We start from the raw sequence: 27827 nt of genomic DNA on the forward strand, positions 1-27827 counted from the left end.
AACAACACAGACTGAAAACAAACATAACAAACAGGTGTTCTTAAATTTTTTTTGAAAGATTTAAAATTTACAGAAAGATTGCAAAAATAGAACAGAGAGTTAACATATATTCTTCCACCCAGTTTCCCCTAGCTTCCTCTAATTTTAACAACTTACATAACCATAGTACAATGAATAAAACCAGGAAATTAATACTGGCACATTGTTATTAACTGAACTACAGACTTTGCCAAATTTCACCAAATTTCACCAGTTTTTTTCCTTCATGCTCTTTTTCTGTTCCAGGAGTGCTTTTTATCATGAGTGGATGTTGGACTTTGTCATGTGATTTTCCTGCATCTATTGATATAATCATGTAATTTTTCTTTTTTAGCCTATTGATGTGATGGGTTGCATTAATTGATTTTCAGATGCTGAACAATCATTGCATACTTAAGGTAAATCCCATCTGGTCATGGTATATAATCTCTTAATATATTGCTAGATTCAATTTGCTAATATTTTGTTTAGGATTTTGCATCTGTGTTCATGAGAGATATTGGTTCATGAGATATATATATATATTTTTTTGTTTGTTTGTAATGTCTTTGTCTTATTTTGGGATTAGGGTAATGCTGGCTTCATGGCATGGGTTAGAAAGTATTTTCTCTGGTCATATCTTCTGGAAGAGATTGTTGATAATTGGTATAATTTTTCCTTAAGTGTTTGGCGGAATCCACCAGTGAATCTACTACCTGGGCCTGGTTGTTTTTGTTCTGGAAGGTTATCAAATATTGATTCAATGTCTTTAATAGGTATAGGCCATTTTAGATTGTCTACTTGTTCTTTGTGGATTTTGGCAAATTGTGTCATTAAAGGAATTGGTCCATTTAATCTAAGTTATCAAATTTGTGGGCATAGAGTTGTTCATAGTGTTCCTTTAATATCCTTTTAATGTCTAAGGAATCTGTAGTGATGTTCCCTTTTTCATTTTGGACATAGTAATTTGTGCCCTTCTATTTTTCTTAGCTTAGCTAGTGGCTGGTTAATTTTATTGATCTTTTCAGTGAACCAGTTTTTGTTCTGTTGATTTTTTTTCTAATAATGTTCTGTTTTTAATTTCATTGATTTTGGCTCTAATTTTTATTATACCTTTTCCTCTGCTTACTTTGGATTTAATTTGCTCTACTTTTTCTACCTTCCTAAAGTGAAACCTTAGATTATTGATTTCAGATCTTTCTTTTCTAATATATGCGTTCAAGACTAGAAATTTCACTCTAAATACTGCTTTTGCTGCACATACACATTTTGATAAGTTGTATTTTCATTTTCTTTTAGTTGGAAATATTTAAAAATTTCTCTTAAGATTTCTTATTTGACTCATGTGTTATTCAGAAGTGTGTTTAACCTCCTAGTATTTGGAGGATTTTCCAGCTATGTTTCTGTTATTCTTTTCTAGTTTAATTCCACTGTGGTCTGAGAGCAAACATTGTATGATTTCTGTTCTTTCAAATTTGTTAAGGTGTATTTAATGGCCTAGAAGTGGTCTATTTTGGTGAATATTTCCTGTGAGAATGAGGAAACTGTATAATATGCTGCTGTTGGATGAGGTAGTTTATAGATGTCAATTTTGTCCGGTTGATTGATGGTGTTGTTGAGTTCAACTGTGTCTTTACTGATTTTCTGCCTGTTGGATCTCTTCATTTCTGATGAAGGGGTCTTAAAATCTCCAACTATAATGGTCGGTTCATCTATTTCTCTTTGCATTTCTCTAGTTTTTGTCCCATATATTTTGATCCCATGTTGTTAGGTACATACACATTAAGGATTATCATATATTCTTGAAGTATTGATCCATTTACCATTATGTAATGTTCCTCTTTATCCCTGAAAACTTTCCTTGGTCTGAAGTCTGGTCTGTTTAAAATTCATACAGGTACTCCCACTTTCTTTTTTTCTTTTTTCTTTTTTTTTTGCGGTACGCGGGCCTCTCACTGTTGTGGCCTCTCCCGTTGTGGAGTACAGGCTCCGGACGCGCAGACTCAGCGGCCATGGCTCACGGGCCCAGCCGCTCCGTGGCATGTGGGATCTTCCTGGACTGCGGGCACGAACCCGCGTCCCCTGCATCGGCAGGCGGACTCTCAACCACTGCACCACCAGGGAAGCCCCCCACTTTCTTTTGATTGGTGTTAGCATGGTATATCTCTATCCCTTTACTTTTAATCTGTATATGTCTTTATATTTAAATTGAGTTTCTTGTAGACAGGATATAGTTAGGTATTATTTTTTTATCTACTCTGACAGTCTCTGTCTTTTATTGGTATATTTAGAGCATTAACATTTAAAATGATTATTGATGAGTTGGATTAATATCTACCATATTTGTTACTTTTTATATTGCCATTTTTCTTATTTTTGTCTTCCACAATTTTTCTGCCTTTTCTCTTCTTGGTTGAGCATATTATATGATTCAGTTTTTTCCTCCATTTTTAGCATATCAATTATACTTTTTTTTTTTTTTACTTTTATCAGTGGTTGCCCTAGAATTTCCAATATACATTTACAACTAATCCAAGTACACTTTCAAATATGCTAGTACACTATACCATTCCACAGATAGTGCAAGTACCTTAAAATAACAAAATATTCCTAATTCATCCCTCCCATCCCTTGTATCATTGTTGTCATTCATTTCACTAATCTCTAAGCATGCATAGGTGCCTATATACATAGACACAAGCATTCATAATTGAATATATTGTTGCTATTATTATTTTCAATAAACTTATCAGTTAGCTCATTTGAGAGTAAAAAAAATTCAATGTTTTTAGTTTGCCTTCACTTATTCATTCTCTCATGCTGTCCCTTTATTTATGTATTATAGACCTGAGTTTCTGCCCTATATCATATCATTTTCCTTCTCTTTGAAGAACTTTTTTTAACATTTCTTGCAAGGCAGATCTACTGGCAACAGATTTTCTCAATTTTTGTTTGTCTGAGAAAGTTTTATTTCTCCTTCACTTTTGAAGGATACTTTTGCAAGATACATAATTCTAGGTTGGTGGGTTTTTTTCTCTCAACACTTTAAATATTTCATCCACTTCCTTCTTGCTCGCATGGTTTCTGAGGAGTGGTCAGATGTAATTCTTATCTTTGCTTCTTTATTTGTAAGATTTTTTTTTCTTGTGGCTTCTTTTCAGAATTTTTTCTTTATCTTTGAATTTCTGTGATTTCAAAATGATATGCCAAGGTGTAGGTTTTTGGCATTTGTCCTGCTTGGTGTTCTCTAAGCTCCTTGATCTGTGTTTTGGTGTCTAACAATAATATTTGGAAATTCTCAGTCATTGCTCTAAATGTTGCTTCTGTTCCTTTCTTCTCCTTCTTGTATTTCCATTACATATATGTTATACTTTTTATAGTTTTCCCGCAGTTCTTAGATATTGTTTTTTTTTCATTCCCTTTCCTTTTTGCTTTTCAGTGTACTGTTTTGGAAATTCTTATTGTCATGTCCTCAAAGCTCAGAGATTCTTTATTCAGCCATATGCACTCTACTAATGAGCCCATCGAAGACGTTCTTCATTTCTGTTGCATTGTTTTTGATCTCTAGTATTTGTTTCTTTCTCAGAATTTTCATTTCTCTGCTTACATTATCCATCTGTTCTTGCATGTTTTGTTTTTTTTAAAGCCCTTAGTATATTAATTATGTATTTTTAAATGTTCCCATTGTGATAATTCCAACATTCCTGCTACATATCATTCTGGTTCTGATGCTTGTTCAGTTTCTTCACACTCTGTCTTCTAGCTTTTTAGTATGCATTACAACTTTCTGTTACAAGGGGGACATGAAGTATGGGTAGTTCCTTAGGTAGAAGGAACTGCAGTAAATAGGCTTTTGGTATGTAGTGGTGAGGTTTTGGGGGAGGGGAAGCATTCTGAAGTTCTATGATTAGGTCTCAGTCTATGATTTACATTAGGTGAACCTGGGCTCCTGGACTGTGAACTTCACCAGTGCTTCCCAGTTTGTAACCCCATTTAGGTGTGATGCAATGGCAAAAAAGGACTGGAGTTGGGTATTCCTCTTTCCTCATTTGGAAGGCTAGAATGAGCTGGAGCTGGGTATTTCTCTTCCTTCAGGTATGTCAGGCTCTGGTAAAGAAGGTTCACTTGAAGGCAGGACTTTCTAAAGAGAACAGAATGCTCTGGCATATTTCAAAATGGTTTCTTTTCCCTTCCTTCTGCTGGAAGCATGGTGGAATTTTCCTCCCATATTCACTGTGAGGACTTGGTAGAGCACCTGGAGATAAAACTCACAAAAGTGTAGGGGTCTCCCTATGACTGGAGCCCCCCACACACCCTGACATTTTTAACCTCTCAAAGTTTTCAACATTGAGCCTCCAGAAATTTGTCAGTTACAGTTCAGGTTTTCCTATCCTAGCACTGGTTTCCATGGAGGTTTCTGCTCAGAGATTTCTCCTCCAGTAACTTGGGATTCTCTTTTTCTGTCTCTCCTATTTTGGGACAGCTGGTTTGCTTGTGGTTAATATTTACTCTTCTAGTAGCTGACTTTTAAGAAGACATGTGCATAGGGGAAAGGAGACATAGCCTGAGGTCCAAGTATAGTGAAGATTGAATAGAAGACCACCTGCATAATGGTTTCTTTAAGAGATAACATTTTCCATGAAAGAGCTAGGAGAAACTCTTACAGAGCAAAATAGTGGAACTGCATGCCAGCCTTGACCTTGAATCCTGGTGGAGCACAAGAAAAAGTAAGAAAGTCTTCCTTGGGAATTCCTAACCAGAAGTTACCCTATCCTGGTTTGGAATTCAGATTCACTCTTTCTACCATTTTGGTGGAAGAGTAAAAGGCCAATAATAGGTAAAACATTCTTGAAAAAGAATCAGTTGGGGAGGTTTGCTTTACTAGCTATCAAGATATCTTATTAAACCATTCTATGTAGGATAGTGTAGTCTTGGCAGTGCAACAGACAAATAGATGAATCAGTAGAATGCAGACCAGAAATCAGCATATTCATATGTGTAAAACTGATCTAGACAGAATCAACGTTGAAGATCAATGGCGAAAGGATTTAGTAAGATAATGTCAAGACAATTGAATGTCCGTTGAGGGAAAAACATGATAATAGATTCCTACCTCACACCATACATAAAAATCAATTAGCATTGGGTCAAAACTTTAAAGGCAAAGAGAACAGTTTAAAATTTTTGAAGACAATACAGGAGGCTATCTTGATGAGCTTGGAATAGAGGAATATTTCTTAAAACTCAAACGGTGCAAATCATAAAGGAATTTGATACATTTGACTACATTAAAACTAAATCTTTAGGCTTATTTTTTATCAAAAATATCATGAAGAATATGATTATACAAGCCATAAGTTGGAAAAAATTACTTGCAACACATATTACCAAAAGTTATTAGTATACAGAATATATAAAGCTTCCTAAATTTAATGATAAAAAGACAATCCAATAAGAAATGAGCAAAAGGTAAATACACAAATTAGCATATCACTGAAGAGGAAACATGATTAACCAATAAATATTAAAAATGCACAGGCTTATTAGTAATAATAATAAAAAAGAAAATGTATATCACAATAAGGCAATGCCATTTCAAACTTACCCAAATGGCAAATATGAAAAAGTCTGACAATGCCAAGTGTGTTTTTTTGTGTGTGTGCAGGAATAGGCATTAGATGATAAGATTAAGCTCGAATTTCGGATTTGCTACTTATCAATGGTGTGATCTCTGACAAGTCATTCAAACTGTAGCTTAAGTTTTCTCACCTAAAAAATGCAGAATATAATTTCTTTGCAGAGTTGTGAGGAACAAAGATGATGCAAGACAAGCATCTGACATAAAGTTTGGCAAAGAGCAGGAGGTCATAGATGATAGCTGCTAAAATGGAGATAAATTGGGGTAGTAGTTGAGTAGTATAATGTTTATACCAAAGTTTCACTCAATAGAATTAATTCAGAGTGAATGTATTAGGATTTTAAACCTCATTCTTCAAAGCTTGTAACAACAATAGCAACAGCAATAATTAATTGAGGACTTATTATGTGCCAGGCACTGAGTTTAGTGTTTTATATTCATTATTTTATTTAATCCTTATGCTTACTTTGTAAGGTAGTATTATTATCTTCATTTTATGGTTGAGGAAATTGAAACTCAAAGAGCTTACTTAATTAACTTGCCCGAGGTCACACATAGCCAGTCATTTGTAGCCCTGGGAGTAGAACACAGTTCTTTCTGCCTTGACTGTAATTCTCTAGTGTAGGTGATTCCTCCTTAGCAGACAGATACAAAATCAGAACTTTTGACTTATAAGCAATTTTCACAATTAGTGGCATCAAAATTAATTTATGTGCAAAATAGTGTGATGGACCAATGCGGCTGTTAAAAAGAAGGGTGAAGAATTTCAGTTTCTGGCAGTGTTAGTATTTCCAGCCTAAATCTTTTGTCAAGGTATTGCTATTTTTGACAGAACTGAGGAAAGGAAAAAAGGGAGAATTGGCATAAAAACCAGGTGACTGAACACTTCTCTTTCTCTGTGTGATTTAAAGTTCCACCTGCCAACCCCAGAGACCTCCACATTGTAACTCCCTTAAAGAATAATTGGAACATCACTCAGACTGAAACACGATGCTAACATTCATAATATATTCATACACAAAATTTTTTTAAAGTCACAGTCTTGCCTCTTTTAACTCCTTAAAGCAGCTAGAATCTTGTTCTTCAACCCCTATGTTAACAGTGGTCTTTCCAAAAACACAGATGTGCTGACTCAGAGTGAGATGGGATCAAATAGTCTTGGGGTGCAAGCTCGTCTCTCGTAGTGCAGTACTTCAGCTGCAGGACTGCTCAACAAATTCTGGTTTCAGTGTTGAGAAACTCATTGTCTCTTGAGGTAGCTTCAGCTATCTTCAAAGAGCTCTAATTGTTAACAACAGAAACAATGATAATAGCTCATTCTTTATTGAGAGTTTATGATGTGCCAAGTACTGTGCTAAGTGCACAATATAAATTCTCATTTATCCTCATAATAACCTCTGTGACACAGATGCTATTATTATCTCCAAGTTACAGATTAAAAACATGGAGCTTTTGATCCATTTATCATAATTTTAACATTTACAGACTATACTCTGATTCACTTGGCAACACTTAGATATTAGAAAACAGCACAGAACTCTGAGTTAAACTGTAGCTCCTTTGGATTAAACTTTTGAATGTTTAATTGATTTTCTACATTCTGTTATTGTAGAAAATATGGAATCAGATGGATGTCTGATTGAAGGGAAGAAGGGAGGGAAGAGATCTTTATTTCTTCATATTTTAAACATGACACTCTAGGGCTTTTCTGCATTCTCTCTTACATTATCTTCATTGCTCCACCCACTTTTTAAAAGATGCAAGGTTGGATCTATAGCAAAAAAGAGAAATCTTTCTCTGTACTCTGCTACATGTTTTCTAGACCAATATTTGCAGACAGTGCGCACAGTCCAAGAATTGTGCATTTCTAAATTATTTTAGAAATGTTTAAAAGTAACGCAAATGCATAGCATACCATTCAAAAGAGAAAAGGGACAAAAATACCATGATAAACATCAGCAAGATGGAGAATTCACAAATTCAATCAATGTTCATTTTTCTCTGATGGATTTTCAGATGTTGTTGTTAACAGCCTGATGTAAAATCTTTTTCTGTATTTATGTAAGATTATGTGTCCTTGCAGTAATTTACTTATAATTTGGATCATGTCCAAAGCTTTTCTTAAGGCAACAGAATTACTTTTTAATCCACCTGATGTCATTATAGCCTTACATTTAGCGTTTTTATTGTAGAATTAGACATTTATAAATCTGCAATGTTAAATCCTTAATACCTAATAGATGGCTAGAAACTTGAAGCTGTAGTGTATTTTAGTGTTCACTTTTTTCCTTGAAATCACAAACACTACACCTTACACATATAAAAATTGGGTGTGCTGTAGTCTTATATTTAACCTAAGTCATGTGAAATGACTAAATATCTCTTTATTAATGTCAGTTTTAGAAATACATAAGGAAGCAACATTTTCACAGTGCTTAGGGTTCATGCAGCTTTGTCACGTGTAGGGAAAAGGAAAGTCGATTTAGTGGTGGAATGATCATGGCCTAACTGTATGTTACATATGACTGACTAATGTCAGACCACACTAAAGCTGTTCTCGCAGTGGTGAACTGCCTCCAGTAAAAAGAAAGCAAGCCCTTCAGGCAGATGGCCAATTTAAGAATAAAAATTAGCCTATAGTCTTCATTTAATTTATTTGTGGGCATAAATGAGAACTTACTTTAACCAAAAAACCCTGTGATATATTTTTAGCATCTTGCATGGTGGATGAATGGATTTTACACTTCCAATTGAATCAGAACTGTTAAAATAAGCTCCCAACACTACTATCATCTCTTCAGAATCACTTGTCTTGAGTCTGCCTGTCAGTATATTCTCCTCTCTTGCAAGATACCTAATAATCTCATTTAAAATCATAGAGTTCCATGACACCAGAAAAGCTGACACAGTTTCTTCCTTGTTGCTACTGTACTACTTACCCCTGAGTGACTGCTTATCTACAGCAACACCACTGCTTTATGTTACCAGATTTCTGAACAAACACTTCAGTTTATTTTGGGGTCACCCTTTTCTTTTGACAGATTGTGATTTATATATGCATTATTTTTAATTTCCAGTAGGACCAACTTACCTAAGAAAACAACAACAAAATCAAATCCCCAAGTCCCCTGCTGGGTCTCAGGAAGCTTACCTACTCCCACCTCTACTAACCTCTACTGTTTGGCTTGTCAGTGAGGGTAGCTATGAATTCATGCATCTTGAAATACCATGTTTTGATTTGGCTTAACAGTAACATACTACCTGGCAAAGAAACATCCCTAGAACATCCTGATACCCATGCAGAGCCCAGACCTTAAGTGTTTAAACTAATTCTCATTCAAACATTGATACTCTAGGGTTTCCCTGGTGGCGCAGTGGTAGAGAGTCCGCCTGCCGATGCAGGGGACACGGGTTCGTGCCCCGGTCCGGGAAGATCCCACATGCCGCGGAGCGGCTGGGCCCGTGAGCCATGGCCGCTGAGCCTGCGCGTCCGGAGTCTGTGCTCCGCAACGGGAGAGGCCACAACAGTGAGAGGCCCGCGTACCGCAAAAAAAAAAACAACAAAAACATTGATACTCTAATGTGTCACACCTTAGCCATAGCTGACAATTCATTTCTAAAAGAATCTGTGTTTTAAGGAATTTATTGTTTGAGATTTTCATTGTACATTCATCTATAGAGCAGATTTCTTGAAAATTCAGATATTCTAATTTGTCTCAGAGTATCAAAAATAAGATAAAGCAAAAACAAATGTAACTACTAATTAGTTAAAACAATGGTAATTACCAAGGAAAGTCAAAGTCTTAATGAATGAGATGCTTGGACAATGGCTTATTAATGACCAGAAGCAAGGGGATACTCACAAAGAAGGGACTTTTTTTTTCAGAAAAGGTAAGCATCATGAAACAAGAAAAAAGGCAAGTGCAGAGGAGGAGGATGGGAATAGCAGGTAGCCAAAATGATAAAATAGGAGTGAACTGAAAGGCACTGTCAGAGGTCAAGAGTGAGAGAGGCAAAGCTGAGAAATAGCTATGAGAGAGAAAATTCTTAGTGTATTAACAAGCAGACAGATACAACTTGGTGGCATCTCACCAATTTGTTTTTTTTTTTGTTTGTTTGTTTTGGGTTTTTTTTGTGGTACGCGGGCCTCTCACTGTTGTGGCCTCTCCTGTTGCGGAGCACAGGCTCCGGACGCGCAGGCTCAGCGGCCATGGCTCACGGGCCCAGCCGCTCCGCGGCATGTGGGATCCTCCCGGACCGGGACACGAACCCGCGTTCCCTGCATCGGCAGGCGGACTGTCAACCACTGCGCCACCAGGGAAGCCCACCAATTTGTTTTTTTAATCCTGAAAAGCACATGTAATATACAAGAGCTCCGAAATCCAGTGTGTCATTCAGTGCAGTACTTTAAGCAGGGCAAAGATTAAAAAAATTTTGTACTACATATTGTATTATTTACTCTATTTCTCACAATATTACATACATTACACGGCACTAAATAATATTATTTCAAAATATAGAGCAGACCAGTTTTGTTGTAGATAGTAAACTAAAGCTGTTGAACTCTGTAAGGTAACACCTTTTTCTAACAGTGGACTGCTGTTTTTAGACTAAAATCTTCCCCCAACTGCCCTTGCGCAAACTTTGATGCGGGAAGGAATCCTCATGCTGGTAGGAGGAAGCTCAGCTTTTACTGTTGAGGAATTAAACTCCAGTATTCCTTTAGAGCTGGAGAGAGGACTTGACTTCCCGGCTTCAAATCTGATGGTGTGGCCCACAGCCTTCTGTGGGCTCGCGATCAGTTCATCAGATGATGAGTTTGTCAAATGACCAATTTGTTAAATTTATAAATATGCTTATCTACTAAGACAGCTTATTTTAACTCTTTAAAAACTTTGTATTAATCCTACTGATGGATTTGAAGGAGCCAGGGCTCCAGGGTTCTGCAGCCTATGGTTTCTCTCTGTTCTTCAGTCTCCCCTCTGTGGGATCCACAGCCCAGATTGTGCTGTGTTGCTCACTGTTCATTTTCCCTATCTTGGCTTTTTCTAGCTTCAGGAGATAAAGTAGAATGCTATTAAAATCTCCTCATTAGGGCTTCCCTGGTGGCGCAGTGGTTGAGAGTCCACCTGCTGAGGCAGGGGACATGGGTTCGTGCCCCGGTCCGGGAGGATCCCACGTGCCGCGGAGCGGCTGGGCCCGTGAGCCATGGCCGCTGGGCCTGCGCTTCCGGAGCCTGTGCTCCGCAGCGGGGGAGGCCGCAGCAGTGAGAGGCCCGCGTACCGCAAAAAAAAAAAAAAAAAAAAAAAAAAATCTCCTCATTAAATACAAGTTGTTGTAAATTCTATAAACAGTTAAAAATACGTTTGATCACACAGGCAAATTTGCTCACTCTCCAAAAATTGGGGAATGGATCTTAAAAATGACGAAATGTTAAAAACAAAAAAAATGGCTTTTAAAATATGAGAAAGAAATTAGTATAAATTGTTAAACTTCCAAATTAAAATTTTGGTTATGTTAATAAGAAGAAAATAGTCATAGAATATTCAAGAACAGTATAGTAATAATCATACACACAAGAAGAACATATTTATGAGAATAAATCATTCTATAACCATAGCTTTTAAAAACTGAAAATTTTCAAAAATTAACAAGATTTGCTGAATATATTCATGAGGAATATGTACATAAGAAAATGTATTCATATTAATTTGTCAGTAAGATTATTTCTTAAAATAAGGTTCTAGTAAACTTGAAATTTGGTGAATTCTGCAAATTGGTCACCTGGCCAATTGATTCTTCAGAGGATTACATTTTCCTGAATGGGACTACTTCAGCTTTCTTATGATGACACCGTGTTTGAAAAACTTGAAGTAATTGCCAACATTTAAAAGTCAAGAAATTTCTTGGAAAGCTCTGAATTATTATACTATTTCTTGAAAAATCTGCAACACTGAACCTATATTTCTATACAGTAGCATTAGCTGGACTTGAATAAGGCTACTCCCTTCAGAAGGGCCAGTGGTAGGGTGACCATATGGCCAGTGTGCTAATGATAGTCCTGGTTTATGCCTGTTTTCCTAGTATAATTCTTAAATGCACCCACTTTCACTCTCAACAGTGTTCAGTCTGAGAGAGAAATTGTACAGTCCCTGTAGTTAGTGAGCTCCAGTCTTCTGTAGTTCATACAACACCCTTTTATCTTATAATTCACATACCATATGCGTGGGCTTTGTAAGCATTTGAATGTGTTATTCCTGCTCTAGTGTCTCCTGGTCTAGTTCACGTACGTAGAAACACAGAGCTAATTCTTCCTTAGTGATGGATGAAGAGGCTTTGTTGTGTTTTCTCACTTAGTGTTACCTTCTGTGTGCTTCCTCTTACACAGGGTGGTCTTAAAGATTCGGTGCAGTGTCATCTGTTTTGTGCCTCGTGAATCTTCACTGTAGGAGGCATGACCCTATCACATGGCTTTACTACTATGTGCACACTCTTATATTTATTTTTCAACCAGGGTTGTACCAAGAAATTCATGTAATATCTCCTTACTGATGCAGCTAAATGGTTAGTAATCACAAACTCAGAGGCTAGCTAGCTTAATTTGTAAACCCCAAACTTGGTTTGTGCCAAGGCCTGTGCTAGTCAGTGAGCATGCAGAGATGAAAGACATGGTGCTGTTCGTATTATCAAGTTATTAGTTCCTTCATAAGGTAGTCTTGGCTTTTGTTTGTATGCCTTTTTACATCTCTGCATATTGTTTCTTGGTTTATCATCTTTCTTATGAAAGTAGGCCAGATGTGTGTGTGTGTGTGTGTGTGTGTGTGTGTGTGTGTGTGTGTGTGTTGGAGGAGGGACAGATTTGAGCAAGAACATTTTATTTCAACACGTACACTTTTATAGGCACGGAAACAGAGCAATGTTAAAGAGCTAGGCTACTGGCTATTTCAGGGAAGGCCTATTTCAGGTAAGGCCTCACAGGCCTCACAGGGGGTTACAGTAATCTCAATTGAGATTTATGGTATGAAAATGTGATTTCATCAATTTAACTGGTGCTAGGTGTCTTCTCAAGGGTGACCAGCATCCCTGCAGAGCCTATATCAAAATAAAATATCCTTATTTTTATTTAGCTTCCTACCATTTATATATTCGGGCTCTTTCTTCTGGTATGATGTTTCTGAAAAGATATTGACCAATAAAATAAAAGGACCCGCCCATTGTCATGATACCTGTCGTAATCAGTCAATATGCCCATTGATTTATACCCTCTATTCAATCCCATTTCCTATAACCTCTCTGGCTGAGAATCTGGGATTTTGTGAAGCTGTCCTGGAAATGTTTTCTGGACTGTTCTCTACGAATTCCTTCCTGGGTAGAGCTGGTTAGGATGAGAAAATTTTAGATAACCCAGCTTCCAGGGACTGGTTGTAAATGCACTGTCTTGGACCAGATGGAAGATGATCTACTTCACTGGGAATCATGGTTTTAAGACTTCCTAAGTTACATGGTAATGGCATTCTTTGGTGGGTGCTTCTCAATCTCAGAAACACGACTGATTGGCTTCTCAGAGGCAATAACCTTGATATGTGGGCTTTTTCAATTAGTTTTAATATAATGTGCTTATAAGAGACCTGAACCAAACTATCTAAGTATCCAAGCAGTTGATTGATAAATATGAACGCTTAATACATTGATTTGTGTTTAGTGTTTTACACTAGAAATCAAATAGCTAAGAGAAACTAAGATATTCGTGTTCATGGTTCATAGTATTCTTTCCCTTGAGGGGAAAAGAGGATGACTAATACTCTGTATTAAGGATTATAATTGCCAAGGAAACCAAGATGGAAAACACTTGTATCTGCTTCTCTGTTGGAAAGTCCACACCAGTATAGCCAACAATTATCAGGAATTTTCTCAAGGATCATTGTCAAGTTAGTCATCAAATGATATTACACAGATACACATTGCACTTCAGGGATATACATGTCAAGGTAAATGGATATTTAGTGCCAATATTACATGGTAAGTACTGACAAATTCCTAATTTTCAAGTTCTCATTGTTTATTCATTTGTTTTAGGAACCATAAAGAATTTTTATCACCACTTTAACTCAAGCAGTTAGGCTGATACAATTAAGTTATAGTCAATGATCTACTGGTATCTGGCTCTCCCCCAAACTCCAAAATCCTGGGTTTGTAGCATTTGCCAATTTTCATAGTGTAAATTCTCCCAGCAATGCTAATTTCTCCTACAGTTAACAACTGGCTCTCCCAATATTCCTGAATATTTAACAGTGGGCTCTCTAGAGTCTGTACAAGCCAACCCAGCACACTACTAGCAGTTTTAACTAGTTACAATCTAGTTCTGAAGTTGCATCTAGCTTTCTCCTGTTATCTCTTGATTAGAGTCAGAAGACACATTAGTGAACCACCTCTTAAAGAAAACTATTTTACAGATAACTGTATCTGTTTATGCTGAGCTTATTAGCTTCATTTGTAGCTAGTGACCTTTACAAAGCGTGGGACAGAAGGAAGCTTACTATCATCGCTTAAATTCCCTCTCATTTGCATAGTGTATGTGGGAAGAGAATAAGCCACAGGGACAACTCAGTAGACAAAATGAAAAGTAGGACTAAAAAAAAAAAAAAAAGTAGGAAGAAGTCGTATGTGGGTAATGTAAGATAAAACATTCAGGAAAAGAGTATAAGGAAAAATAGAATGTAAAAACGAGATTGATAGAGACCTATTTTAATTTTTAAAAGTGGACACTGACATACAGGTAAATAGATATTGTGGCATATTGGTTGTTTGACTGCAAAGTGAGAGTAGTTGAGATTAATTCTGCCTTCCGTATCCATCGTTTAATTGAGTTCAAGCAATTCCTAAGACCAACTTATAAAATGGAATTCATGTCAAACTCACGGTATCAATTTTATGGAATCATTCTGTTATCTATTTAAATTTCTTAAACTTCATTTTCCAAGCAAATGTTATTTGCAAATGTTCTAGAGATAGTAGCCACCAGCAACCTAGGCTCCCCATTCCTATTACTGTGGCTTTCTCCCTAGGAGTTATGGTTGGAGTATGTATAGAAATCACTCACACTTTCTTGATAAATTCCTGGGGTGGTAAAGTGGATGGGTAAGAAACAATAGGTACCTATACATTGAGAGATGAAGAAAATTCTTTGAGAGAATTTATCAAAGAGAAGGGGAGTCTGATATGATGATCTTGACTCAGGAATAAAAAGCGTTGGTTGTCACAGGTGCAAAGGAATTCTGAGTGTAGCATTGAGGCTGTTGCACAAATCTTGCAATTCTTTGCCGTAAGTCTAGGTTCTGGGGAGGAGAATATCAGGAGCTTCTTCACCAGGTTTTTATGAAACATATTGTGGGTCCAAGAGACAACAGTTTAGGACACCTCTAACAACCTTTGGTGTTATAACTGATGCCGTCTTCTCTAGAAATGGGCAGCTGGTATCCTTTTCATGTGGGTTGGATTTTATTTCCAGAACTCAAGAAAGAGATAGCCACAAAATTGTGTCCTTACAACCAGGATCAGGAATGTACTTGAGAGCAAGAGGTCAAGTTCATTTCTAATCTTCCCTGGAAGTTTTCCCATCATTATCAGTGACCTCATGGCTGCAAAGTTTGAATTTTACTAAGAGCTATGAACACAGAGTGGCTTTAATTAAAGAAAAAGATAGTCAATAATTGTTGGTTTGACGTTTATAAGACAATAATTCTGGTAAAATCATATTCCATGTGAGAACTGGAAAGTTCTATTACGCTATTACCAGAAGCTGAGAATAAAATTAGTTTAACTCGAAATAAGTCTTCACAAAAGTTGTAACAAACATACCGGGCAGCTTCTGAATATCTCTCCAGACATCTAAACACTGTTGCCTGACGAAGATGATTTCGGAAATAGGCTGGGTTTAAAACAATGCTCCTGAAAAGATAAAAGAAATGCAAATGTTATTAAGCTTTTAAAAGTCAATTACCAGAAGTGTATAGGAATGAAATAACATTCATTCAATTTTACATACTATATATGTTAAAAGATAAACTAGTAAATGGATCATTTTTCTTCCTGTAATTGTCAGTTAAGACAAATAAACAAGCATTATTGAAAAATTAAGTTTGCATGATAAAAGCAATTATATTTATAACACAGGCTAACTTTTATAGATATAACAATGGCAACAAATTTGAATCCACTTATATTACATATAAGACATGGTGTTATTTTGTTTGTTATATATTAATAAATCAGGCAAAGATCACAGGTAGACATATTTATGGTATGTCTACCTATAATGAAGGGGAAATTGTTAGCTGCTGAATTTCAGTTAAAAGAAAGGAACTGGAACTTGGATGACATGTTTGCTTGCACTCCACATTGGGTTCTGTGTCTTCCCCCAGCTGGACAATGTAGTGGAATGGAAGGAGCCCTGTACCATTGGCTAAGGAATCTGGTCCTGAACTTGCCACTTTTGGTAAGACCCTTGTTCACTTTGGGTTTCCATTTCCTTGTATTGAAATTACAAGGCTTGACTTTTGGATAAGATTATCTATCCTTGCTTGCTGATTTTTTCATTATCTCAGCGTTCTGCAGTCTCAGTTCCAGCTCAGATGAGATGATGATCACTCCATAGCTGCCCTCTTCCTCCAGAGATAAACTGGCAGCCATTCCTCTTCCTTCCTTCACTGAGAACCCGGCACTGTTCAAGGCATTTGATATAATGAGGTGAACTAGACAGATATAGACCATGATTCATCCCCGAATGAGGAGACAGCCATTTGTTAAATTTTAAGGTGTAGCTTATATCATAATAGAGTGTTGTGTTATTGATGTAAGATACAAATGTTACAGAACCAACACAGGATTATTAAGCAATCTTTTTGTGAGCCTGTTTTTACAAGTTGCTGAGAATCACTTGGAATTAGTTCATTATTGAAGTAAGTGGTTCTTAATCTTTTCTGGGATGGTTGACAGAGCTTTTTGAGAATTGGATGAAAGCTATGGATCTCTGTCCAGAAAAATGCACATAAACATGGTTGCCCAAATTTAGGTAATTCATGTGACCCCTTAAGGCTATTCATGAACTCCAGACTAAAAAAAATCCAGACAAGAATAATTCCATTCCCAGAAACATTGCTTATAGAAAGAATAAAGTAGAAAAAGAAGCATCTATCTGACGTACATAGAATCATAGAATTATATGACGATGAGATGGATTGACTGAATAATTCAGCTCACTTTAAACACAAGTGAACAGAATCCAGAGAGGCTAAGGGACCTCTCTAAAATCATAAAGTAGTTAGTTGCAACGCTGCTTCAAGTTTATTATTATGTTTCCCATCTCTAGCTACAGCACTTCATATTTTACCTTACTCCTTCTTTATGATTTCTGAATTAGCGGGGCCGGAGTTAGTAAAGTTTCACTGTATTCTATGCTTAGTAGTTTGTACAAATGAATACATTAATCTCCCAAGAACACAGACCATTTGCTTTGTTGATTAAAATATTGGAAATTTAAAGCCTATTACATAAGTTTATTCCACATCCATACTGAACTATTAATATCTACTACTAATACTTTATATTAATTCAGGAAAAAGGACATTTATAAAGCATGTTTGTGTATTTTATCTGTGTAAAAGTAATCTTGTAAAATTAGATCAGAGTGAAAAGAACAGTGCTCTGTCTAGGGGCCTGGGTCTTCCGACTCTGACCAGAACTTTTTCTTCCACATTGTAGCTAATTCTTTCCTTTTACTTTGTAATCTTCATTCACTTATGCATTTTTAGCAAATGTCTGCAAATGTGATGAGACAAAATCCTTACTGAATGACCATTTCTTGTCTTTGACATCTCTTTGCCCATGATGTGGTATTTTGGTTTTGCTATGCTATTCTGCAAAGAATCTCGCTTTGCCGGATGTGTTCTTTTGATAAAAATGGATTAGGCTGAAGAAAAGGATGGGGTGTGGTGGGTAGGAGGAGTGTGAGAGAAGGGTTTAATACAATAGAGGGAGGAGGGAGAGGAGGAATGATCAGAGTGGCCTTGGTGGAGGAGGAGATTTTTGTGGGTAGTGAGGGTTGATGAGATAAACACTGCTTCAGTGTAATTTTTAAAAAGAATAGATTTTTTAAAAATTGCATGTAATTACAAGTCCTTTCTTTGGTGCTGAAGAAATACATTAGAGGACATGAATTTAGAAATCACTATTGCTAAACTAGACTAGACTCTCTTAAACCATAACACCACCCTATACTAAGCCACATAAATCACAGCTTCAGAAGAGGGACCAAAAGACCAGGACCCAGTCTACCCTGACAGGTGGAGGTCTACCTATAAAAGGAAGTTTAGAAATTTGAGATGAGATATTTGGCAGTTTATTGCTTTTGGTTGCCTTATAATTATTGCAGCATTCACTGTGTGCTTATAATATGCCCAGTTAGATATTTGGCATGAAAATGCTAGTGCTGATTGTAAAGCCTAGTTTTTATCCTTTTATTGTTTTATTCAATGCTTTCTAAAATGACATACCCTTTTTTTTTCTCTTTTGCGGTACGCGGGCCTCTCACTGTTGTGGCCTCTCCTGTTGCGGAGCACAGGCTCCGGACGCGCAGGCTCAGCGGCCATGGCTCACGGGCCCAGCCGCTCTGCGGCATGTGGGATCTTCCCGGACCGGGGCACAAACCCGTGTCCCCTGCATTGGCAGGCGGACTCTCAACCACTGTGCCACCAGGGAAGCCCCATACCCTTTTTTAAAAAAAATTAATTTTATTTATTTTTTATACAGGAGGTTCTTATTAGTTATCTGTTTTATACATGTTACTGTATATATGTCAATCCCAATCTCCCAGTTCATCCCACCGCCCCCCCTCCCCCGCAACCACTTTCCCCCCTTGGTGTCCATACGTTTGTTCTCTACATCTGTGCCTCAATTTCTGCCTTGCAAACTGGTTCATCTGTACCATTTTCCTAGATTCCACATATTTGTGTTAATATACGATATTTGTTTTTCTCTTTCTGATTTACTTCACTCTGTATGACAGTCTCTAGGTCCATCCACATCTCTACAAATGACCCAATTTCGTTCCTTTTTATGGCTGAGTAATATTTCACTGTATATATGTACCACACCTTCTTTTTCCATTCATCTGTCAATGGGCATTTAGGTTGCTTCCATGTCCTGGCTATTGTACATAGAGCTAAAATGGACATGGTGGTACATGACTCTTTTTGAATTACGGTTTTCTCCGGATATATGCCCAGTAGTGGGATTGCTGGATCATATGGTAATTCTATTTTTAGTTTTTTAAGGAACCTCCATACTGTGCTCCATAGTGGCTGTATCCATTTACATTCTCACCAACAGTGCAAGAGGGTTCACTTTTTTCCATAGCCTCTCCAGCATTTATTGTTTGTAGATCTTTTGATGATGGCTATTCTGACCGGTGTGAGGTGATACCACATTGTAGTTTTGATTTGCATTTCTCTAATAACCAGTGATGGTGAGCAGCTTTTCATGTGCCTCTTGGCCATCTGTATGTCTTCTTTGGTGAAATGTCTATTTAGGTCTTCTGCCCATTTTTTAATTGAATTGTTTGTTTTTTTGATATTGAGCTCCATGAGCTGTTTGTATATTTTGGAGATTAATCCTTTGTCTGTTGTCTCATTTGCAAATATTTTCTCGCATTTTGAGGGTTGTCTTTTGGTCTTGTTTATGGTTTCCTTTGCTGTGCAAAACCTGTTAAGTTTCATTAGGTTCCATTTGTTTATTTTTGTTTTTATTTCATTACTCTGAGAGGTGGGTCAAAAAAAATCCTGCTGTGATTTATGTCAAAGAGTGTTCTTCCTATGTTTTCCTCTAAGAGTTTTATAGTGTCCAGTCTTATATTTAGGTCTCAAATCTATTTTGAGTTTATTTTTGTGTATGGTGTTAAGGAGTGTTCTAATTTCATTCTTTTACATGTAGCAGTCCAGTTTTCCCAGCACCACTTATTGAAGAGACTGTCTTTTCTCCAGCCTATATCCTTGCCTGCTTTGTCATAGATTAGTTGACCATAGGTGTATGGATTTACCTCTGGGCTTTCTATCCTGTTCCATTGATCTATATTTCTGTTTTTGTGCCAGTACCATATTGTCTTGATTACTGTAGCTTTGTAGTATAGTCTGAAGCCAGGGAGTCTGATTCCTCCAGCTCCGTTTTTTCCCCTCAACATTGCTTTGGCTATTCGGGGTCTTTTGTGTTTCCATACAAATTTTAAGATTTTTTGTTCTAGTTCTGTAAAATATGACATTGGTAATTTGATAGGGATTGCATTGAATCTGTAGATTGCTTTGGGTAGTATAATCATTTTCACAATATTGATTCTTCTAATCTCAGAACATGGTATATCTCTCCATCTGTTTGTGTCATCGTTGATTTCTTTCATCAGTGTCTTACAGTGTTCTGAGTACAGGTCTTTTACCTCCTTAGGTAGGTTTATTCCTAGGTATTTTATTCTTTTTGTTGCAATGGTGAATAGGATTGTTTCCTTAATTTCTATTTCTGATCTTTCATTGTTAGTGTACAGGAATGCAAGAGATTTCTGTGCATTAATGTTGTATCCTGCAACTTTACCAAATTCATTGATTAGCTCTAGTAGTTTTCTGATGGCATCTTTAGGCATCTTTATCATGTCCTCAGCAAACAGTGACAGTTTTACTTCCTTTCCAATTTGTATTCCTTTTATTTCTTTTTCTTCTCTGATGGCCATGGCTAGGAATTCCAAAACTATGTTGAATAATAGTGGCAAGAGTGGACATCCTTGTCTTGTTCCTTATCTTAGAGGAAATGCTTTCAGTTTTTCACCATTGAGAATGATGTTTGCTGTGGGTTTGTCATATATGGCCTTTATTTTGTTGAGGTAGTTTCCCTCTATGCTCACTTTCTGAAGAGTTTTTATCATAAATGGGTGTTGAATTTTGTCAAAAGCTTTTTCTGCATCTATTGAGATGATCAATATGTTTTTTCTCCTTCAGTTTGTTAATATGGTGTAGTACATTGATTGATTTGTGTGTATTGAAGAATCCATGCATCCCTGGGATAAATCCCACTTGACCATGGTGTATGATCCTATTAATGTATTGTTGGATTCTGTTTGCTAGTATTTTGTTGAGGATTTTTGCATCTATATTCATCAGTGATATTGGTCTGTACTTTTCATTTTTTGTAGTATGTTTGTCTGGTTTTGTTATCAGGGTGATGGTGGCCTTGTAGAATGAGTTTGGGAGTGTTCCTTCCTTTGTAATTTTTTGGAAGAGTTTGCGAAGGATGGGTGTTAGCATTTCTCTAAATGTGTGATAGAATTCACCTGTGAAGCCATCTGGACCAGGACTTTTGTTTGTTGGGAGATTTTTAATCACAGTTTCAATTTCATTGCTTGTGATTGGTCTATTCATATTTTCCATTTCTTCCTGGTTCAGTCTTAGAAGGTTATACCTTTCTATGAATTTGTCCATTTCTTCCAGGTTGTCCATTTTATTGGCATAGAATTGCTTGTAGTAGTTTCTTAGGATGCTTTGTATTTCTGTGGTATCCATTGTAACTTCTCCTTTTTAATTTCTAATTTTACTGGTTTGAGTCCTCTCCCTCTTTTTCTTGATGAGTCTGGCTAAAAAGGTTGATCAATTTTGTTTATCTTCTCAAAGAACCAGGTTTTAGTTGTATTCATCTTTACTGCTTTTTTTGTTTCTATTTCATTTATTTATGCTCTGACCTTTATGATTTCTTTCCTTCTACTAACTTTGGGTTTTGTTTGTTCTTCTTTTTCTAGTTCCTTCAGGTGTAAGGTTAGATTGTTTATTTGAGATTTTTCTTGTTTCTTGAGGTAGGATTGTGTTGCTATAAACTTCCCTCTTAGAACTGCTTTTGCTGCGTCCCATGGGTTTTGGATTGTCGTGTTTTCACTGTCATTTGTCTCTGGCATTTTTTGATATCCTCTTTGATTCCTTCAGTGATCTCTTGGTTATTTAGTAAGGTATTGTTTAGTCTCCATGTGTATTTGTTTTTTACATTTTTTCCCCCTATAATTGATTTCTAATCTCATAGCGTTGTGGTTGGAAAAGATGCTTGATATGGTTTCAATTTTCTTATATTTACCGAGACTTGATTTGAGACCCAAGATCTGATCTATTCTGGAGAATGTTTTTTGTGCACTTGAGAACAAAGTGTAATCTGTTGTTTTGGGGTAGAATGTCCTATAAATATCAATTAAATCTATCTGGTCTGTTGTGTCATTTAAAGCTATTGTTTCCTGTGTGACACTCTGCATTATTAATTTTCTGTCTGTATGATCTGTCCATTGGTGTAAGTGAGATATTAAAGTCCCCCACTGTTATTATTTTTCGCAGTACGCGGGCCTCTCACTGTTGTGGCCTCTCCTGTTGCGGAGCACAGGATCCGGACGCGCAGGCTCAGTGGCCATGGCTTATGGGCCCAGCCGCTCCGCGGCATGTGGGATCTTCCCAGACCGGGACATGAACCTGTGTCCCCTGCATCGGCAGGCGGACTGTCAACCACTGCGCCACCAGGGAAGCCCCGCCCCCGCCACTATTATTGTGTTACTGTCGATTCCCTCATTATAGGTGTTAGCATTAGCCTTATGTATTGAGGTGGTCCTATGTTAGGTGCATATATATTTATAATTGTTATATCTTCTTGGATTGATCCCTTGATAATTATGTAGTGTCCTTCTTTGTCTCTTGTAATTGTCTTTATTTTAAAGTTTCTTTTATCTGATATGAGTATGGCTACTCCAGCTTTCTTTTGATTTCCATTTGCATGGAATATCTTTTTCCATCCCCTCACTTTCAGTCTGTTATGTGTCCCTAGGTCTGAAATCGGTCTCTTGTAGACAGCATATATATCAGTCTTGTTTTTGTATCCATTCAGCGAGCCTGCGTCTTTTTGTTGGAGCATTTAATCCATTTACATTTAAGGTAATTATCAATATCTGTGTTCCTATTACCATTTTCATAATTGTTTTGGCTTTTTTTTTTTTTTGGTAAGTCCTTTTCTTCTCTTGTGTTTCCCACTTAGAGAAGTTCCTTTAGCATTTGTTGTAGAGCTGGTTTGTTGGTGCTGAATTCTCTTACCTTTTGCTTGTCTGTAAAGTTTTGATTTCTCCGAAGGCTCTGAATGAGATCCTTGCCAGTAGAGTAATCTTGGTTTTAGGTTCTTCGCTTTCATCACTTTAAATATATCATGCCACTCCCTTCTGGCTTGTAGAGTTTCTGCTGAGAAATCAGCTGTTAACCTTATGGGAGTTCCCTTGTATGTTATTTGTCGTTTTTCCCTTGCTGCTTTCAATATTTTTTCTTTGTCTGTAATTTTTGCCAATTTGATTACTATGTGTCTCAATGTGTTTCTCCTTGGGTTTATCCCGCCTGGGACTCTCTGCGCTTCCTGGACTTGGGTGGTTATTTCCTTTCCTATGTTAGGGAAGTTTCCGACTACAATCTCTTGAAATATTTTCTCGGGTCCTTTCTCTCTCTCTTCTCCTTCTGGGACCTCTATAATGGGAATGTTGGTGTGTTTAATGTTGTCCCAGAGGTCTCTCAGACTGTCTTCATTTCTTTTCATTCTTTTTTCTTTATTCTGTTCCATGGCAGTGAATTCCCCCATTCTGTCTTTCAGCACACTTATCCGTTCTTCTGCCTCAGTTATTCTGCTATTGATTCCTTCTAGTGTATTTTTCATTTCATTTATTGTATTGTTCATCTGTGTTTGTTTGTTATTTAATTCTTTTTGGTGTTTGTTCTTTAATTCTTCTTGGTCTTTGTTAAACCTTTCTTGCATCTCCTTGATCTTTGCCTCCATTATGTTTCCAAGGTCCTGGATCATCTTCACTATCATTATTCTGCATTCTTTTTCTGGAAGGTTGCCTAGCTCCATTTCATTTACTTATTTTTCTGGGGTTTTATCTTGTTCCTTCATGTGGTACATAGCTCTCTGCCTTTTCATTTTGTCTATCTTTCTGTGAATGTGGTTTTCATTCCACAGGCTGCAAGATTGTAGTTCTTGCTTCTGCTCTTTAATTCTTGTCAGTTTTCTCTGGAAGGGAAAGAACTGCCTAATGATCTCTTTGTGAAAAAATTGATCTAATGTGGCATATTTATTCTTTGATGAACTTTATAATCTTCATTTTTAAAGTTGCAAACCCCCCCCACATTTAGTGGTTTTCATTGGTGTTAAAGGCATTAAGCAATTTTAGGAAGAACACACATTTTTATACTATTGTCTTCCAATCCAGGAACCTGACATTCTCTTTATTCAAATATTCTTTTATGTCTTCCAGTAATATTTTAACCTTCCTTTACCTTTTTAAAAATAGAGGTTTTATGTAAAATAGATAGCTAGTGGGAAGTAGCCGCATAGCACAGGGAGATCAGCTTGGTGGTTTGTGACCACCTAGAGGGGTGGGATAGGGAGGGTGGGAGGGAGGGAGACGCAAGAGGGAAGAGATATGGGAACATATGTATATGTATAACTGATTCACTTTGTTATAAAGCAGAAACCAACATGCCATTGTAAAGCAGTTATACTCCAATAAAGATGTTAAAAAAGAGAGGTTTTATAAATTTCTTATTAGTTCTAAAGTTTAAAAATTATCGATGGGAATTATACCGATAATATTCGTGTGTGTGTGTGAGTGTGCACTCACGCACCTGGGAGCTCACTAGAACTCTAAAGTCTTGACCCCTAAACCGACTGAATCTGCATTTTAACAAGACCCTCAGGTGATTTGATTGCACAGTAAAGTTTGAGAAGCACCACATGTATGTCTGATAAGAATGGGATTTTTTCTATTATACTTCCTAACTTCTTATTGCTAGCATTTAGATATGTATTTTAAAATTACTTAGTTTTGTATCTCTGTTTTTTAATATTGCAGTAATTTAGTTTTATTCACATCATCTGCAAATAATGAAGTTTGGTACTGCTTTTCAATATTTACATTTTTTTTCCTTCTCTTACTGCATAGGCTAAAATTTTTTTAAAAGGAATTTAAATAAGTGAGGTGATCTAGGGATGCTTTAGTACTTCACTGATAATTATGATTATGAATTAATTTGAGAAAAAGTATTATTTTCCAATTATCAGAAATAAATGCTTAATTTTTTTTCAAATATCCTCTGGATCTATCAACATGATTGTGTCCTTTGTCCTTTTCTTTTGTAGGGATGACTTGGATTAATTACTTATTCAAAAAAAGCATTCAATTGATAAACAGAATGTTAACGTCAAGGATTAAGATAGATACCTTTACTTCACTCAGATTCCTTGGGAGATCTTTCTAGACCTAAGTTTTAATGGTGATTATTACCATTTCAAAATTCAGTTTGTTTTTAAAGGCAATATTGATTTCATGTTCTTTTTTTACATCTTTACATTTATTCTCTAATTTTTAGAAAATTAACTTCTTATTCTAATGTACTTTTATTTAAGTCAATTTTATTGAGGTATAATCTACATATAGTAGTATTCACCTTTTTAAAGTGTACAGTTTGATGCATTTTGACATGTTTGTAACCATCACCACAATAAAGTTATAGACTTTTCCCAACCACATCCAAAAGTGGCAATGGAGGCAGGAGAATTTCATACCTGTTGCCCCAGAGACAGATGTGTTTTGCTTCTACATCTCAATCAGACGCCTGAAATCTGTGAGTGAGAACATTAGTTATCACTACTTCAGGGGCTTAAGGCTTTAGTCTTTTTATGAGATTAGGGATCAGGGAAGCAATTTCTTATTTAGACCAAGATTCCTAAATTCAGTTTCCTTTACCTTGCTTAGTCATTAGCAAAGTAAAGTAGCAGTGACTCATTCTCCTGAATGACATTCTTCTTAATATATTAGTGAAATGCTGACATATTCTTTTAGAAATAGTTGGTAGACCTAGAGAATGCCAGGGATATGAAACATTTTTACTTCGCCAAAGCATGATATCCTTGTGGATAAGATGGTGATATTTATGCTGGATAATGGCATAATTCAGTAGATTATAACTTGTTGAACAACTGATCAGTACTGTTGAAGTATAGTCTAGATTATTATGCAAGTTTAATGGCTTGTCCTTAGCCCTTTTTGTGGATAATATTTCCATTAGTGACTAAGATTAAGAGATTGAAAGGATGCCTATAAATGTTTTAGATGGCATAAATTTTACCTAACAAAGAATAATATCATTAATAACAGAAGCAAAATTCAAAATGATATGGGCAGGTTAAAAATCTTATGTTATGGATTCTAAAAATCAGTTTTACAAATATAATCATGGCTTGAGTGTGGCCATGTGGAAAAAGTCTGAATATTTTAACTAGTCACAAGCTAAACATGATAGGACAATATGATAGAGCTACAAAAACTGTACATAAAATTTATGTTAAATGAATCAAAGGCATTCTGTTCAAATGATAAATGATATTTCCACTGAATTCTGCTTTAGCTATATAGACACATCTGTGGGAATCACAACCGTTTTGGGTTGTGTCTAGAGTGTCCAGTGGATCTAGAGAACATAGTGTGTGAAGAATATAGAATGAAATTGATATGTTTAGAGAGTAAAGTAAGATTAGTGGAGACTAAGTAAGTACTTTCGGATACAAAGGCCTGCCATGTGGAAAATAGAATAATTATTCCATGTAAAAACAGATGAGATCTGGCAAAACCCAGTATTATAGAGATACAGATAGTTCAATTCAAGATAAGGAGGGACTTAATAACCAGTGATGCAATAGGCTTTGAGAAGAGTTTCTTTTACTGGAATCACTGAAGTGACATTCAGAATGCCATCTGTCAGGATGTGTAGAAGAAATTCTGACTGAGTGGGAGATTAGGCTAAATGACTTTCAAGGATATTCACAAAAAATCTCTTAGAATACATTGTTGATCACTGTGAGGGGTCTGAGTTTCCCCCCACTTTCAGGCTCACAAGTTAACATGACATAGTTTCATGGGTACTTGTAGAAGACCTGAACCTCCAAGGCTAGAGACAAAGGACAGTTTCTTACTCATAGCAACAGCAGTAGCCAATGTATCAGTCTTTTGTTGTACTGGTTCCTTGAGCTGAAATTCCCAGATAGCAATGCAAAGAAATCCAGGTGCAGCCTTCATATTTCAGTAGGTTGCATTATAGGAGAGGAATCCTGAGCTTAGAGAATACAGATGTTTTATAATGGATTGTAAGCATGCCTGTTTATAGGTCTAGAGGGAGACACTATCTTCATCTTTCAAGCCTATAAGCAGACTTGCCTTTTCTTCCAAGGTTGTTTATCACACAGTCATCTTTGAAACGATAGTTCAGAGCAGAGGCCAGTCAATGCCTTGTTTACAACCCAAGGAGAATTGTCTCCCCACACAGATAATTTTTGTTCAGATAGGCAAGCAGTGTTTGTTACATTCATACCATTAACAAATTAAAAAAAGAGTTCATAACAAGGTCCAAAAAATTAAAATATTGTAGAAAAATCTCAGAATACCTAATATTGAAGAATGAGTGATTATTTTATTATTTATTTATGTTCTGTTTTAGGTAGATTTTAAGGCAGCTTATAGAATATTTATGAAGTTAAGTCAAAATAAATTGTGCATTTAAAGAATGGATAAGATGGTAAATTTTACATTACATGTGTTTCATCACAATTAAAAATAAAAAAATAACTGAATGAGGAAAGCAAGATTAAATGTAGGGAAGTTAAGCTGACACCTAGATGACGTTAGTACATAAAAGACGTGTCACAAGATTCTAAGAGTTTGGTTGACATGGACTACATGTTTTCTTCTAGGTTTGCTGGTAGCTAATGGAAAGAAGGGCATAGAGTTTGTTTTAAATAAGCCAGTTGCTCAATTCAAATATTTTTTGTAGCACAACAGGAAAGATCACCTTATCCGAAGATGTCCTATAATGTAACAATCTGTGTCCTAAGTAACAGATTTACAGAAAGATCAGCAATTGTTCCATGTGGTTGCTTCTTAGAACTTCTTTCCCCATGGACTGTTGGTATAATACCAAATCTCAATCTAGTAACCAGAATTCCTGGGTGGGTGAAAGGAATAGGAATGTAAAGGAAACTTAAGCAGTAGTGCTGTCACTACACAAGGATTCAATGAAAT

The 27827-nt window shown here is 36.4% G+C and overlaps 1 protein-coding gene across 1 annotated transcript in view; it reads right to left on the minus strand.

Moving 5' to 3' along the window:
• The window catches only part of SPATA16 (spermatogenesis associated 16), a 192768-nt gene that overhangs the window by 79653 nt on the left and 85288 nt on the right, over positions 1-27827 (minus strand). Inside the window, exon 3 of the mRNA XM_049709844.1 lies at positions 15515-15604. Within this exon, the coding sequence (XP_049565801.1) occupies positions 15515-15604 (90 nt within the window). The remainder of the gene's footprint in view (positions 1-15514; positions 15605-27827) is intronic.

The sequence above is a fragment of the Orcinus orca genome, chromosome 5, assembly GCF_937001465.1.
Source record: "Orcinus orca chromosome 5, mOrcOrc1.1, whole genome shotgun sequence".
NCBI lineage: Eukaryota > Metazoa > Chordata > Mammalia > Artiodactyla > Delphinidae > Orcinus > Orcinus orca.